The sequence below is a fragment of the Quercus lobata genome, chromosome 12, assembly GCF_001633185.2.
Source record: "Quercus lobata isolate SW786 chromosome 12, ValleyOak3.0 Primary Assembly, whole genome shotgun sequence".
Taxonomy (NCBI): Eukaryota; Viridiplantae; Streptophyta; class Magnoliopsida; order Fagales; family Fagaceae; genus Quercus; species Quercus lobata.
Genome location: NC_044915.1, coordinates 6007051 through 6022183, shown reverse-complemented (window position 1 = coordinate 6022183; position 15133 = coordinate 6007051). Strand labels below are relative to the sequence as shown.

The window sequence follows — 15133 nt, the reverse complement described above, 5'->3', positions numbered from 1 at the left end:
GTAAAGAGGGAAATAAAGCCCCATGGGAGAGAGATGGTGAAAATAAGTATGAATGGGCTAAAACAAGGACAAGTTGCAATGCTCATATGATAATTCGGCTTGATAAAAAGAAGGGGAAATATTTTATACATAGCCTTGAGCTCAACCATAATCATATTCTCCATATTCCACAATGTGCTCACATGATGCTATCCCAACGAAAGGTCTCAAAAGCACAAGGAATGGAAATTGATTTGGCTTATGATAGTGGTATAAAATTGAAGGATTCATATGAGTTCATGGCCAGGCAAGTTGGTGGTAGAGATGCTCTTGGTTACACTAAGCAAGATCAAAAGAATTACCATAATAGTAAACAGCAAAAAGAACAAAAATGTGGTGAGGCAAGGAGTTTATTTAAATACTTTCAGAAACAAAGGAAAGAAAATTCTTCCTTTTATTATGCAGTACAATTAGATGCTTCAAAACTAATAACAAATATTTTTTGGGCGGATGCGCAAATGATTGTTGATTATAAGTTATTTGGTGATGTAGTTTCTTTTGATACAACGTATAGAACTAATAAGGAGTATCGACCCCTTGCAATGTTTGTTGGGTTTAATCATCATAGAGAGTCTACGATATTTGGGGCTTTCCTTTTATATGATGAAACTATTGATACATTTCAGTGGTTGTTTGAAGCATTCTTTGAAGCAATGTCTGGGAAGAAACCAAATACAATTTTTACCGATCAAAATCTGGCAATGGCAAAAGCCATCTCATTGGTGATGTCAAATACTTATCATCGATTATGTAAATGGTATTTAATGCAAAATGCTCTCAAGCGTGTCAACCATTTATTACAATGTGAGGATGAATTTAGAAGTGATCTCGATGCATGTTTTAAAATTTGGGAAGAGAAGGAAGAGTTTCTTGGTGCTTGGGATGCTATACTTCATAAGTACAATGCTTTTGATAATTCTTGGTTTCAAAGTACGCTTGAAGTGAAAGAGAAATGGGCTAAAGCATATGTCAAGATGTCATTTTCTGCAAGAATGACTACAACTCAATTGAGTGAGAGTATAAACTCTAATTTGAAGGATTATTTATAGTTAGACTATGATATCGTAAAATTCTTCATACATTTTGAGAGACTACTTAATGCTAAACGTTACAAGGAGTTGAAGGGTGAGTACAATTTAAGACAAAAGTTGCCAAAAGTTAAGATTACATCACCTATGCTGATTCAAGCAGCACATATTTATACACCTAAATTATTTTTGAAGTTTCAAGAGCTATATGAAGAGTTCCAAGGAGCTTTTGTGAAGGAGCGTGTTGAAAGAAATGCAACTCATGAGTATATAGTTTCAATATATGGTAAGCCAAAAGATCGTCAAGTAATTTGGAATCCTTTTAAAAAGATTGTTTCATGTAGTTGTAGAAAGTTTGAAAGAGGTGGGATTTTGTGTAGTCATGCTTTACAAATTCTTGATGTTATGGATATTAAGGTTCTTCCAGAGAAATACATCCTTTTAGAGCATTCTCATCAAGAATACTAAATGCTAAATTTTAACATCAAATTTGTAAAAAGCACACTCTATCAAGAATGCTAATGCTATTAATTTTGACTTCTAGCTACAGGGGGCTGCTATCTCTAGTAGCCCACTATGGCAAGATGTTAAAAAAAAATTTATTTGTTTAATAAAACACTTGGGGCCAGTGCAAGTATTGGGGGGCACTTTGAGTGCTTATAAAAGCCATGGGAACAGCAAGCTTGGCACAGGAGCTGTCTCTCAATGTTCTTGAGTTGGAGCTTTTAATTCATCAAGTTATTTGCTTGTGTCGAGCATGTATGCATTAGGTGGATCATTTGTTGATTCTGCGAGGATGAGAAGGTTGGTGAAGGAGAGAGGTGTGATGGAAAGAATAAAGAAAATATAAAGAAAGAATATAAAAAAAGAATATTTAAATGAAGTGGTAAAATAATAGAATTTTTGATGTTAAGTGTATTGTAAAGTGAGATGTTAAAATGAATAAAATAACTTTTTAAGATGCTAAATGCTATATTTTATAGCATTTTTGATGAGAATGCTCTAAGAAATGGACAAAAGATGCAAAAAATGAGATTCTGCAAGACTTTAATGGACGTGATATCAAAGCTAACACCGAGTTGGAAGTTACAACTTGATATAAGTTTTTGGGTCCAATGTATGTCAAGCTTATCACTCGAGCAAGTGAATGTGAGGAAGCATATGAGCTAGCATTGGGAAGCTATAATGAGTTGAGAAAAAAAAATATTGATGATATCCTTAGAAAAAAATCTAATCCCTGTCAAGTTAATATTAGCCAAGAAAATTCATCAAACGAGATGACAACCATTTCTGCTAAGGGTCTCAAGAAGAAGCAAGGATGTAAAGGAAGACGCCGAATTAAAAGTTGCCTTGAAAAGCCCAAAAAGAAGAAAAAAGGAAGCATCCATCAACCCATTACAAACAAATCAGTGTTTATAGGTACTAGTCTCACCATTATAATTTTTAACATTTATACTACTTCACAAATATTCTAGGTTCTTTATTTAATGACATATTAATTTACTAAATATTACACATTACATAGGAGAAGCATTTAACTTCATCTATGCAGGTGACGCAGGACAACCAAAATAAAACTGAAACAACAATAAAATAAAGAGATATGATCTAGGAGTCAACACCTAGGTCTTGCTTGGAGTCAGTACCAAGTGGGGAAACCACTAGGAGTCAGCACCTAGGTTAGACCTAGAGTCAGCGCCAGACCAAATGGCCATTTTTTCATTTACCAAAATATCAACTATCTCCTCAAGTAGTACAATAGGTTGCTTATAAAGGATTACTAAACCCTAGTTCCAAATTAAAATATTAATAAACTAATAAACTATTAGGACCTAAAACATAAAAAATACAATAGACTTGCAAACATAAATAATACTAAATAAAAATCTTCTTGCATCTCCTGCATCATTCTCCTCTGGTTGGAGAAAACTCGACCTCGAGTTCTAAAGCGTTGAAGGATTAGGATGCTAACAAGTAACACTTGCTTCAAGTTTGGAATCACCTTAGGGAGCATAGAGAAAAGAAAAACCTTGAATTCCACCATGTCAAACTCCTCTAGAATAACAAAATCAATGTGTGGAATCAACATAATCTTATCTTGAACCATTGGAAGCACTATGTTATCCACTTTCTCCACTTTAGCAAACTGGTTGTCTTCATGCACCATGGAAGGTTGATTAAAAGTAGATTCATTAGCTTCCAATATCACATCATGTGCACCCTCTAACTTAATACTCTCTTCAGAAACCATCTCTTCTCCTTGCTGCTCTTCAATAGATTCATTTCCTTGCACACATGTTAAAGCAACACTTGTCGAGGCATGTATGTCTTTGTCAACATTAGGCTTTGGTGTTGCTTGAGGATTCTCCACGACTAAGATATCATCATCAATGTTGTCTTCTATGGGAGCAGCAATAATTTCATTGTGATCAATTATCCTTGGTTTTCCAATTGAATAAGTTTGAGTCTTCATTTGCTTTATCTAAGTAATCATGTCTTGAACATCTTTCATGAGCTTTTCAGATAATTCCTTTAATTCCTTGGTAGATTGTTCAAAAGTGCACCGGGGACATGAAATGGGATGAGGATTCATCGTATTTGCTTCAACTTGAAAAGTACCACAGTGAGATTATGGTAGATACTTAACTCGAAAGTATGGTGACAAATACTCATCACAAAACTTTTCTTTCATATCTTCCAACACACTAATGGCAGGTTCATACTTTAGATAGCAGAAATATTCAAGATTCTCCCAAAACATTTGTGCTCCACCTCTTAACTTCAACTTTGCATTCCTAACATTTTTTTTATTTGCAAAATTTGCTTGCTCAAAAAATTGCTCCATCCCATTCATCCAGTTGACAAAATCCTGTGGATTAGTTTTACAACCATCAAAATAAGGTGTATCTGATATTACCATGATTCTCTAAAATAGTGCTTCAACAAATAGTTGGCAGTTGGAACAAGAACCTGGGTTGCTGTGATGTTCTCTAGACAGATATTTGCTAGGATTGGGGTGGTTGACAGGTTTGGATTTCGTGGGCTGGGTCTTGTAATTTTTTTTTTTTTTTGAAAAGAAAACTAGTGTTGTAAAATGTGGGCTTTGGGCTTGTTAACAAATGGGTCGGGCAAGGGTTTGTTTATGTTACTGGTGGCGATATGGCTTGTGTGACAGTGTACAACGAGTTTGTTGTTTTGGCTGGGTCAGGTAGTTTAATGGGTTTCAATTTGAGTTCTTTATTTTAGATGGGCTAGGTCAAGTTGTTCTTAGTGGTAAAACACTGTGGGGTTGCAAATTAAAAATGATCAGGAAGAGTTTAAACAGAAAATAAGGTGCTGGAGTTTTTTTAAATAAAATAAAAGGCTAGTTATTGTTACCTTTGAGATGGAATCGCTAGTTTATAGAGGGATTACGGAGGCATGGTGCCGGGCAATTGAGGGTCATGGTGGCACAATATCAAGAAGAGGATGGTGGTGGGGCTCACTGTGGTGCGATCTGACAAACAAGGGATGGCAACGATGGCTTTCCAATGGGTGGTGACGTGCGAGGAAACTTCTTGAAAGACCTTGACCAGGTCTAGCAATGGGGTATGTTGGGTAACCTTCTGGTGGCAGAAAAAATACTGTGAATGGAGTTTTTTTTTTGTGATATTTTTTTGGTTCTGGATTGACTATGACGATGCTTCAAACAGATTAGTGTTTGCTCTGATATCGAAACTGATGCAGGACAACTAGAACAAAACTTAAACAACAAAAAAATAAAGGGATATCACCTATGAGTCAGCACCAAATGAGGAAACCATTAGAAGTCACCATCTAGGGTAAACCTGGAGTCAGCAGCAAACCGAAAGAGACCAAATGGCCATTTTTTCATTCATCAAAACATCAACTATCTCTTAACGAGTACAATAGGTTGCTTATAAAGGATTGTTAAACCCTAGTTCTAATTAGCTAGGAAACCTTAATTGCCTTATTAAGAAAATAACCTTACTTCCAAATTAAAATATTAATAGCTTAATAAACTACTAGGACCTAAAACATAAAAAAAATACAATTAACTTGCAAACATAAATAATACTAAATAAAAATCTTCTTGCGTCTCCCACATCAAAACCCTAATTGCCTTATTACAAAAATAACCTTACTTCTAAATTAAAATACTAATAGCCCAATAAACTAATAGGACCTAAAACATAAAAATACAATTGGGTTGCAAACATAAATAATACTGAATAATAATCTTCTTGTGTCTCCTGCATCATTCTCCTTTGGTTGGAGAAAACTCAACCTCGAGTTCTAAAGCATTGAAGGATTAGGATGCTGACAAGTAATACTTGTGTCAAGTCTGGAATCACCTTAGGGAGCATAGAGAAAAGAAAATTCTTGAATTCCATCATGGCAAATTCTTCTGAAATAACAAAATCAATGTGTGGAATCAACATAATCTTATCTTGAACCATTGGAAGTACTATGTTATCCACTTTCTCCACTTTAGCAAACTATTTGTCTACATGCACTATGGAAGGCTGATCAAAAGCAGATTCATTAGCTTCCAATAACACATCATGTGCACCCTTTAACATAATACTCTCCTTAGAAACCATCTCTTCATCTTGCTGCTCTTCAATAGATTCATTTCCTTGCACGCATGTTAAAGCAACACTCGTCGAGGCATGTACATCTTTGTCAACATTAGGCTTTGGTGTTGCTTGAGGTTTCTCCATGACCAAGATATCATCATCAATGTTGTCTTCTATGGCGGTAGCAATAAGTTCATTGTGATCAATTATCCTGAGTTTCCCAATTGAATCGATTTGAGTCTTCATTTGCTTCATCTAAGCAATCCTGTCTTGAACATCTTTCATGAGCTTTACAGATAATTCCTTTAATTCCTTGGTAGATAATTCCTCAATAGATTGTTCAAAAGTGCGCTGAGGACATGAAATCGGATGAGGATTCATCGTATTTGCTTCAACTTGAAAAGTACCACACTGAGATTGGGGTAGATACTTAGCTCGAAAGTATGGTGACAAATACTCATTACAAAACTTTTCTTTCATATCTTCCCACACACTAATGTACCTTATATAGCAAAAATATTCAAGATCCTCCCAAAACATTTGTGCTCAATCTCTTAACTTCAACTTTGCATACCTAACCTTTATGTTATCCGCAAAATTTGCTTGTTCGAAGAATTGCTCCATCCCATTCATCCAGTTGACAAAATCCTGTGGATTAGTTTTACAACCATCAAAATAAGGTGCTTCGGATATTACCATAGCTCACTAGGCAAAATAATTTTGCCAACTTGACTTGCTATGTATGGCCCACTAAAGAAGGGATTGTCATGGCATTAACCAAATAAAGCTTCACTGTTTGAAGTTTGAACACCAATAGAAAAACCGTGGACTAGACTGAAGGCCTAGAAGGCTAGACTTGATTTTTTTTTTTTGGGTATGCACGTAAAGAAACTAAAGAAGAATCTTAAATGAAAATTTGAGTCCACTAAAGATAGTAAGAGAACCTAACCCTTGTGATGGCAGCTAAGTGTACTGGGCCTTACGTGGAGTTGGTTGTTCACGGACTTGGAACTTCTCTACTGCACGGGCCAGAGGACTTGACCCCCTTTTTGTTTTGTTTTTTTTTTTTTTTAATGACCAAAAAGCCAAATACATTGTGGTGTGGATGGGTAACAACAAAATGAAGCTTCAGTCCCAGTAAGTGCAGTGATTAGACAACGGCGCCGGGCAAGATGAGAGCTTCATAACCAGTGAAGCCGGTAGTGGCGCACGAGATGAAGGGCTTCTAGCAGTGCAACACTGACAAGGATCAGGATCGGGCTCGTGGGTTGACGGAGATGGTCTGGTGTCGATTGGAGCAAGTGAGCAAATGGCGATTTGAAGGCTAGATCGTCATCGTCGTGGTGCTGGATAATGAAATTGGAAGTCGTCGGTGTGATAGGGATGCTACTAGTGATGGAGGCTGATGGCGGCGCTGACTTCTTATGGATCTGAATTGTGATTTGATGGGATGAGAAACACGAGCACTGAATGAATTTTTTTTTAAAAAAATATACTTTTTTGGTTCATGACTGTGGTTATACTTTAAATAGATTGGTGTTTACTCTGATACCAAATATGACGCAGGACGACCAAAACAAAATTGAAACAACAATAAAATAAAGGGATATGACCTAGGAGTCAGCACCTAGGCCTTGCTTGGAATTAGCACCAAACGAGGAAACCACTAGGAGTCAGCACCTAGGGTAGACTTGGAGTCAGCACCAGACCAAAAGAGACCAAAGGCCATTTTTTCATTCATCAAAATATCAACTATCTCTTAAGGAGTACAATAGGTTGCTTATAAAGGATGGTTAGACTCTAGTTCTAATTGTCTAGGAAACCCTAATTACCTTATTACAAAAATAACCTTACTTCTAAATTAAAATAATAATAGCCCAATAAACTAATAGGACATAAAATAGAAAAATATAATTGGCTTGCAAACATAAATAATATTAAATAAAAATCTTCTTGCGTCTCCCGCATCAGCAAGTTAATGGGGCCATCAGTTATAATCCTCTGCCATACACAGATCATTCAATTCAGGTAACTTCATCTATGTTGTTTAATCTTCTTTTTTTCCCCTTCATTTTAGGTGATTTTGTTTTCATAAATTGTACACTATTATTGATCACTAATAAATATAGGATTTGTACATTCCTCATTTTTCAAGTGTTGGTGAACCTTGTAATCCTTCATCATTATCTCAAGTACCATTGTATTAGAGTTTACTTTGAGTGCATAAATTAAGAATTATTTGAATTTTATTTGATAACAACTTTTATACTATAAGATTAATCATCATTTTTAACTAATATGTTTCTACTATATATAGGGAAAGAGCATTAGAAATGATCAAGAACAAAGTTCATTTGGAACTTTTGAGAATTCAGTAAATTTTTATGGTAAGAAAAGAAATGAAGAATTTTCAAGAGACTTATGTGGATTTTCTAATAGTTAATATTTGGCTATTAGTTGTAACGTGTCAAGCAGGAATGACAAATCCTCATATTCCTCTTCCATGTTGTAAGAATCCTAGTGATCTTGAAGGGGATGATATCAATTCATTGCTTACAAAGTTTTAAATTGGTAAAATTAAAGCTTTTTCTACCTATCTTTGAATGGCTGCAGCGAATTCTTAGTTTTGAATAACTTTAAAAAACCATTTTTAATTGTTGGAGATAACAATTTATACTACTTTTTGGAGCTCAAAGTTTGTAATTATTAGAGCTCATAGTTTATATTGTTTTTTTTTTGGAGCTTGAAGATTGTAATTGTGGAACTCACAGTTTATGCTATTTTGTTGGAGCTCAAAGTTTGTAATGGTCAAAGTTCTTTTTATCTTTAATGCTACTTTGTACTTTTTTAGCAAACAATTTATGCAAATTAGAAGAATAGTATCTTTTTTTATGAAAGAATAGTATGTTGTTGTGCTATTGGCTTTGTGGAAGAATATATTATATATATATATATATATATATTAATCTATGTTGTTTGCTAGTTGGCCCTAAAATGATTCCTTCAAATACAATGCTTCCTTCATAGTATATGCTAGTTGGTCCTAGCCCTATTTGAAATTTTTTGGGAACTTTTCTCAAGCACTTGGCATGCATTTTTTTTAACCCAAAATAAAAACTATCCATTCAAATAGCACGCCTCCTTATCACAAACAATTAGGGTACGTTTGGTATGCTATAATAATTCTTGTAATGGAATAGTTATTCATATGTAATATCAATTCAGTCATTTGGTTGTATCTTTACTACATGGATTAGTTATTACATTGGAATAACTATTCTTTAAGTTGAAGAATAGCAATTCCTCTTTAAAATGGATATAATAGCTATTCCTTAGTGTATATAATAGGTTTTAAAATTAATATATTTTTAAAAATATAAACTTTTCTTATACATCATCTTTTACAAGCTTTCCATATGTAACAACCAAACTTATGAATAGTAATAGTTATTCCATTACAATGTTTTTTATTCTCAGTAATAAAGATTACTATTCCTAATGTAATTTACATTCAGTGTACCAAACGTACCCTTAAAATAGTCATCATGAAAAACTACAAAATTACAAGACTGACCATTCAAAATTAATGTAAATAATCCCTTTTTTTTATAGGTGAAAAGTTCAGAAATTTATGTAAATAATCCTTCAAATCAGAGTTTATACTCTCACTCAATTGAATTGTAGTCATTCCTACAGAAAATGACATCTTCACATATGCTTTAGCCTAGTTCTAAAATTTGATTTGGCAAGCTGGAAAAGAGAAAAATAAATAAAAAGAGAGGGAGAACTTAGGTGGCAAAACATATTTTTCTTATTGCTATTTTTTTATTTTGGCGCTTAGTTTTGAAACAAGAGTCAATGCAACCAACAAGTTTCCTCAATACACATCTCTTCCTCTCTCTTTAAGTGGCCTACTCTATAGTCACTCCGAGTGCAACTATAGACTAATAATACCAATTTCCTCTGTCAAGAGCAAAAGCAACCAATCTCATTTTATAGCTACAAGCTTTAAGTTTCATGGACTTAAAAAATAATAAATAAAATAAATAAAAATAAAAAATGTTAACGTGAGTGTGAGCGTGAGCGTGAGCATGAGAAGAAGTAGCAACGTTAGTCTTGGGTGGGCTCTATTAGTTTTTGCTTAAAATTTAATAAGGTGGCATTGAGTTTTAATCTCCACCGTTGGGTTATTAGTGAGTGATGTGTTAGTCTTTGTTTAAAACAAAAAAGAGATATCTTGTTAAATTTTTATTGGAGGTAATCCAGACCTGTTGTATATACGTTCAATTGTTCATTACTTTCTAATTTTGTTTCTGGACAGGGAATTCTTGTACTAGGACTAATGGACTGTGACCTTGAGTTGCTCAAACCAGTAATTTGGTGGTTTATTTTATGTCTAAACATATAGTTGTCTTATTAATAAAAGCATTTGTTCTGGTTTGCTAATAAAAACCTGATTGATTATATGTAATTATGTCCCTTTAATAATTTTTGTTTTTGGTTATATCAGATGATGACTTGAACCAATAGGGGCATAAATCTGAATTTAGTCACAGCTTAATAAAAAGTAGAAAGTAAGAGGTTTTATGAAAAACACATGTCAACATGTTTATTCAAATTAAATGGCTTAATCTTGTTGTTAATGTGAATACATATATATGGAAATATTTGTGTGATGATTATAACATGAGTTTCTTACAAATTTTTATTGTTTTTAGGGTGGCAATTATTCAAGTGATTTGTGATTACAGCATGAATATTACTTTTTTGGAGAATGAACAAGTCATTAAAGGCATTGATAATCCTTTTTTGGAGGTTGAATAAGTATTTTTAAAGCATACATAAATAATGAAACTTAATTCTACTAGTTGTATATTTGATGGTTGTGATAATGAATTTACGTGGTTGAATATAAATTCAACAAATATTGATGGTTTTTGTCTTTTGTAGAAATTTTTTTTTTTTTTATTTTGATTTTGTGAAGATATTTTTATATTGTTAACAGGTTAAATATGGTGTGTTTAGTGGGAAAAAATAGATTTAAAATATATATATATATATATAATTTATTGCAACAAAAATTTTTGTTGTGGTAACTTATCACAATAAAAATTTTGTTGCAATCAGGTACTTACTGACCTATTGCAACAAAAAAATTTGTTGCAATAAAGTGTTTTTAATAATAATAAAAATCTTTTATTGCAACAAACTTATTGCAACAAAACTCTATTGCAACAAAAATTTTGTTGCAATAGTCTATTGCCATAGACTTTATCGCAACCGTGGGCAACGAAAACATTTTGTTGCAATATAGGTTTATTGCAACTAGGGGCGGAGCCAAGGGGGGGCGAAAGGGGGCAGTTGCCCCCCTCAGCTCGCCAAAAAAATCATGTATAATATACTCTTATTATAGTTGAAAGTAGTTGGCACCATCCACTGACAGAAAGCTTCCCAAAAGCAAAAAACTAGTATTCTCCTCACGGTAAGTCATGGACTCTAGAATCAAGATTGAATAGCAGGTGCCAGTCTCACAAATTTTTAAAAAATTAAAAAACTCTCCTATGCCTTTATATACGTTAGTAGAAGTACACTACTGAAAAGCTAGCAATGCTAAACAAAATATTTTCTGCAACAAATTCCACAACTTTTGAGATGTTATTTATTTTCATTTTGGTTTATCATTGACATTATTTTATTGTCTACATTTACAAATTGTTAGCTCAATGATTGTGAAAAGAAAAAAAAAATGGTGATTCTAGACTAATTGTTAAAGGAAACCTTAGAGCATCTACTAATCTTTCTCTTCCTTTTCTTCACAATTTCAAATTTTGAATTTTTGTTATAATCCAAAATTTTAACTACTTAGAAGAATTAAAGAAGAAAATTGAATTTTACTTAGTTTTTTAAAAGCATTCCTAACAATGAGACACGTATACAACTTTGTAGGCATATTGTCATATTCTTAACACTTTTGCATTAATTTATTTTTTCAATTTCTTTGAAGAAATCATCAAATTATATGATTAAACAGTATGCATTCAAGTTAATTTCTCAATTTGATTATCATTAATTAACTATTTACATTGAGGGTATTTGAGTAAATTAAACTAAGTATAAAAAAATAAATTAAAGTTTACATTTGTATTAGATTGTGTGTCACAAATGACAATTACATTAGCATATAATTGCTTATTTATTTGTTATTAATATTGAATTGCTATTTTTTAGAATAATTTTACTTTCAATCTTTTCTCTTTTAATCTTACCCCCCCTAAATTGAAATCCTGGCTCCGCCACTGATTGCAATAATATGAAGCTTATTGCAACAAAAAATTTTTGTAGCAATAATAAGGCTATTTTCTTATAGTGTTACTAGACTCCGAGTTATTAGACTCCAAGTGATGGCCAAGTTGAGCCATATAATCAGCAGAACCGTTCAAACCTCTAAAAACATGGAACGCATAGAATTTGATTCTACTCTTTGCTAGAGAATCACTAATACCGTTATAAAAATATCGTAACGAAGCAAGGCATTTGTTCTTCTGGCATTCGTTCTTCTCGTTCAACCAAACAATAGCATCTTTATAATCTCCAACCAGTACCAAGCTATCATATCAATAGTTACTTTTCAGTTTGATTGTAGTCAATACTGCATTCCAGATTGCCAAAGTTTCAGCAACCTGACTCCTCTGCGTCAACTTTAGAACAGCCACAGAATAAGAAATTAGGTCCTTGTGTGGCAACAAACCCTAACTCAGCAGATTTAGCATTTTTACCAAATTCTAACTCAACATTATCAGATTCTCCAAGAAGTCTAGAACCTTTAAATGCAACAAACCCATCAACACTTAGAACCATTGGATTATCTCTAAATTTCTTTCTTATCCTTCCAGGAATGCCTCTAGTTGTCTTATCAAGCTGGCGACCAACGGAATTTGAAGCAGTATCTGCCCCTCCTTTAAAATAAGTAAGATCAAATATTCCCGAGTTGAATAGAAATCCAAATACTACATTTAGTAATTCCGAGTAACTATCCTTAACTTTTGGAGGAGACATTGCGAAACAAAACCTGCAATTATTATGCAATTTTTTAGTATTATTAACAAATTAATAAATTGCAAATTATTTAAATAACAAACTAGGGTTTTTCCGCTGTTTCTTTTCTTCTCCTTCTGTTGTCAGATATTTCTGTACATTTCTTCTTCTTTTTCTCTACTCTTATACTCTACTAAGCTTATATTATGAGCCCACTTTCATTCACTGGGTATTTGTTGGGTGGGGCAGATAATAGATTCGCGTTTTTGCTCATTTCATTCATCGGGTTTTCTTTGGGTGGGACGGATAATAGATCTGCATGTTTTTACAAATCACAAATTGGATTAAAGAAAATGTGATAGGCCACAAACAGAATGACCCCTTGTGATAGAAATTAATTAATTAATTAGTCAAGTTATTAACTAATCAATTTATCATGCAAACGCGTGGTAGCACAAACAAATCACCGATAAACTAATTATGCAGCGGAAAATAAATAACACGGTGATTTGTTTACGAATGGGGAAAACATAACGGCAAAAACCCCACCGGGTGATTTCCAGGTCACCACTCCCGAAACTCCACTATTATCACAACAAGCGGTTACAAGTAAAGGAATCCCAAGTACCTTACCAATCTATAGTTGAACCCTTACCCCAATACCCAATTGGACTTGTTCGATAGTGAAAGTCTCCATTTCTGATGCACAACTCCTAAGCACGTGACTAACCAATTGTGTGGATCCCAGTACGCGACTTCAATCACCAACTAAGAAGATTGTTGGTTGCAAAATTCTTCAGTTCATCCACACGATGAAGATCAAGAAGATACTTGGTCACAAAATCCTACGATGCACATACACAGCAACTTTTTCAAGAGAAAGAGATGAACTAGGGCAAGAACTTTGTCTCCGGTCACAATTTGCTTAAACAGAGTTTGCTCAATGCTTGTGCAACTTGTGAACTGTTTGACGGCCTTTAAAACAATCATTTTATATGTCTAGGGTTAGGAGAAAAGAAAACCCAAAGACATATTCACGGATCCCAAGAAAATCAAATCAGAATTCTGAAATTCTTAAACCTCGACAGATAGAAGGTGTCGAGCAGTTGTCGAGCACACCGGACTTTGAACAGCTTTCTTAAGCTTGATAGATGTAGCTGTCGAGCCAACTGTCGAGCTTTAATGAATTTACACTATCAGCTTGTTTTCTTGGACAGACTTGAAGGTTTCAACACTTGATCTTGAAACATGGTTTCTTGAAGTATTTAAACACATCCTAAATCTACCCAAATATAAGTAAAATGCATTTTGTCAAATGATAAGTTATATGTCTAGGGTTAGGAGAAAAGAAAGCCCAAAGACATATTCACGGATCCCAAGAAAATCAAATCAGAATTCTGAAATTCTTAAACCTCGACAGATAGAAGGTGTCGAGCAGTTGTCGAGCACACCGGGCTTTGAACAGCTTTCTTAAGCTTGATAGATGTAGCTGTCGAACCAACTGTCGAGCTTTAATGAATTTACACTATCAGCTTGTTTTCTTGGACAGACTTGAAGGCTTCAACACTTGATCTTGAAACATGGTTTCTTGAAGTATTTAAACACATCCTAAATCTACCCAAATATAAGTAAAATGCATTTTGTCAAATGATAAGTTAATTACATAAAGTAGTGACATATGTTCCTAACAAGTGAAATACATATGTCCTAACAAAACGAACATCCATTTAAACAAGTGGTTGAAGGAAGATTAAGAGAAAGGGGAAATTTTTGAAAAAAAAAAAAATGAAGGGTTTGAAATTTTTTATAGATGGAATGAACTGAGTTTTGATTTCTCATAGCTACATATGTATATTGTATAATATATCGAATTAGCAAAAAAATGTATAATATATCTAGGCGTGGGGCCCTTGCGTTAATTATCTAACTACTCCTTTCAAAAAATATTTTCTAACCATTTACATGTGGATTTGTTAATTCATTAATCAATTATTACATAGGTGATACATGGCATTTTCTTTGCCTTCCATTCTTCCCAAAAGCCTATGTTCGTACTTCAATTAATCATTAGAGCATTCACAGCAGTGGTGCTATATAGGTTGGTATATTTTAGCTCCACTACCCCTAAAAACTACACTGTAGCAGTGGAGGCAAAAGCAAAAAATTTAGATGTTCAGCTACAGTGCACATCTATCTATAGATGTGCACTGTAGCACAAAGCTAAAAAAATATAATACTATTTTATTTAACTTTTCTCTCTCTTTCCATTAAAATAATCCATCTTGTTCTCTCTCTCTCTTCCGTCTCTTTCTTTTCATCAGACTCAAGTCTCAGCCCTCTCTCTTCCTTCTCTATCTCTTCGATATCTTTTCTCTGTTCTTTTTGTGTGATCGGCAATGGCGTAAACGAAAATGGCGATGGCGTGATTAGCGATGGTGATGGCGATGGCAA

General features: G+C 33.7%; 1 protein-coding gene across 1 annotated transcript; it reads left to right on the top strand.

Annotated features, from left to right (window-relative positions):
* Positions 1–221: 221 nt before the first annotated feature.
* On the top strand, positions 222–1088 carry LOC115970137 (protein FAR1-RELATED SEQUENCE 5-like). Its single transcript, XM_031089804.1, has one exon. The coding sequence runs from the start codon at positions 222–224 to the stop codon at positions 1086–1088; it is 867 nt and encodes a 288-aa protein (XP_030945664.1).
* Positions 1089–15133: the final 14045 nt, after the last annotated feature.

What these genes read in the sequence shown, in the direction of transcription:
- LOC115970137 (XM_031089804.1), top strand. Translation starts at nt 222, where the DNA reads ATGGAAATTGATTTGGCTTATGATAGTGGTATAAAATTGAAGGATTCA.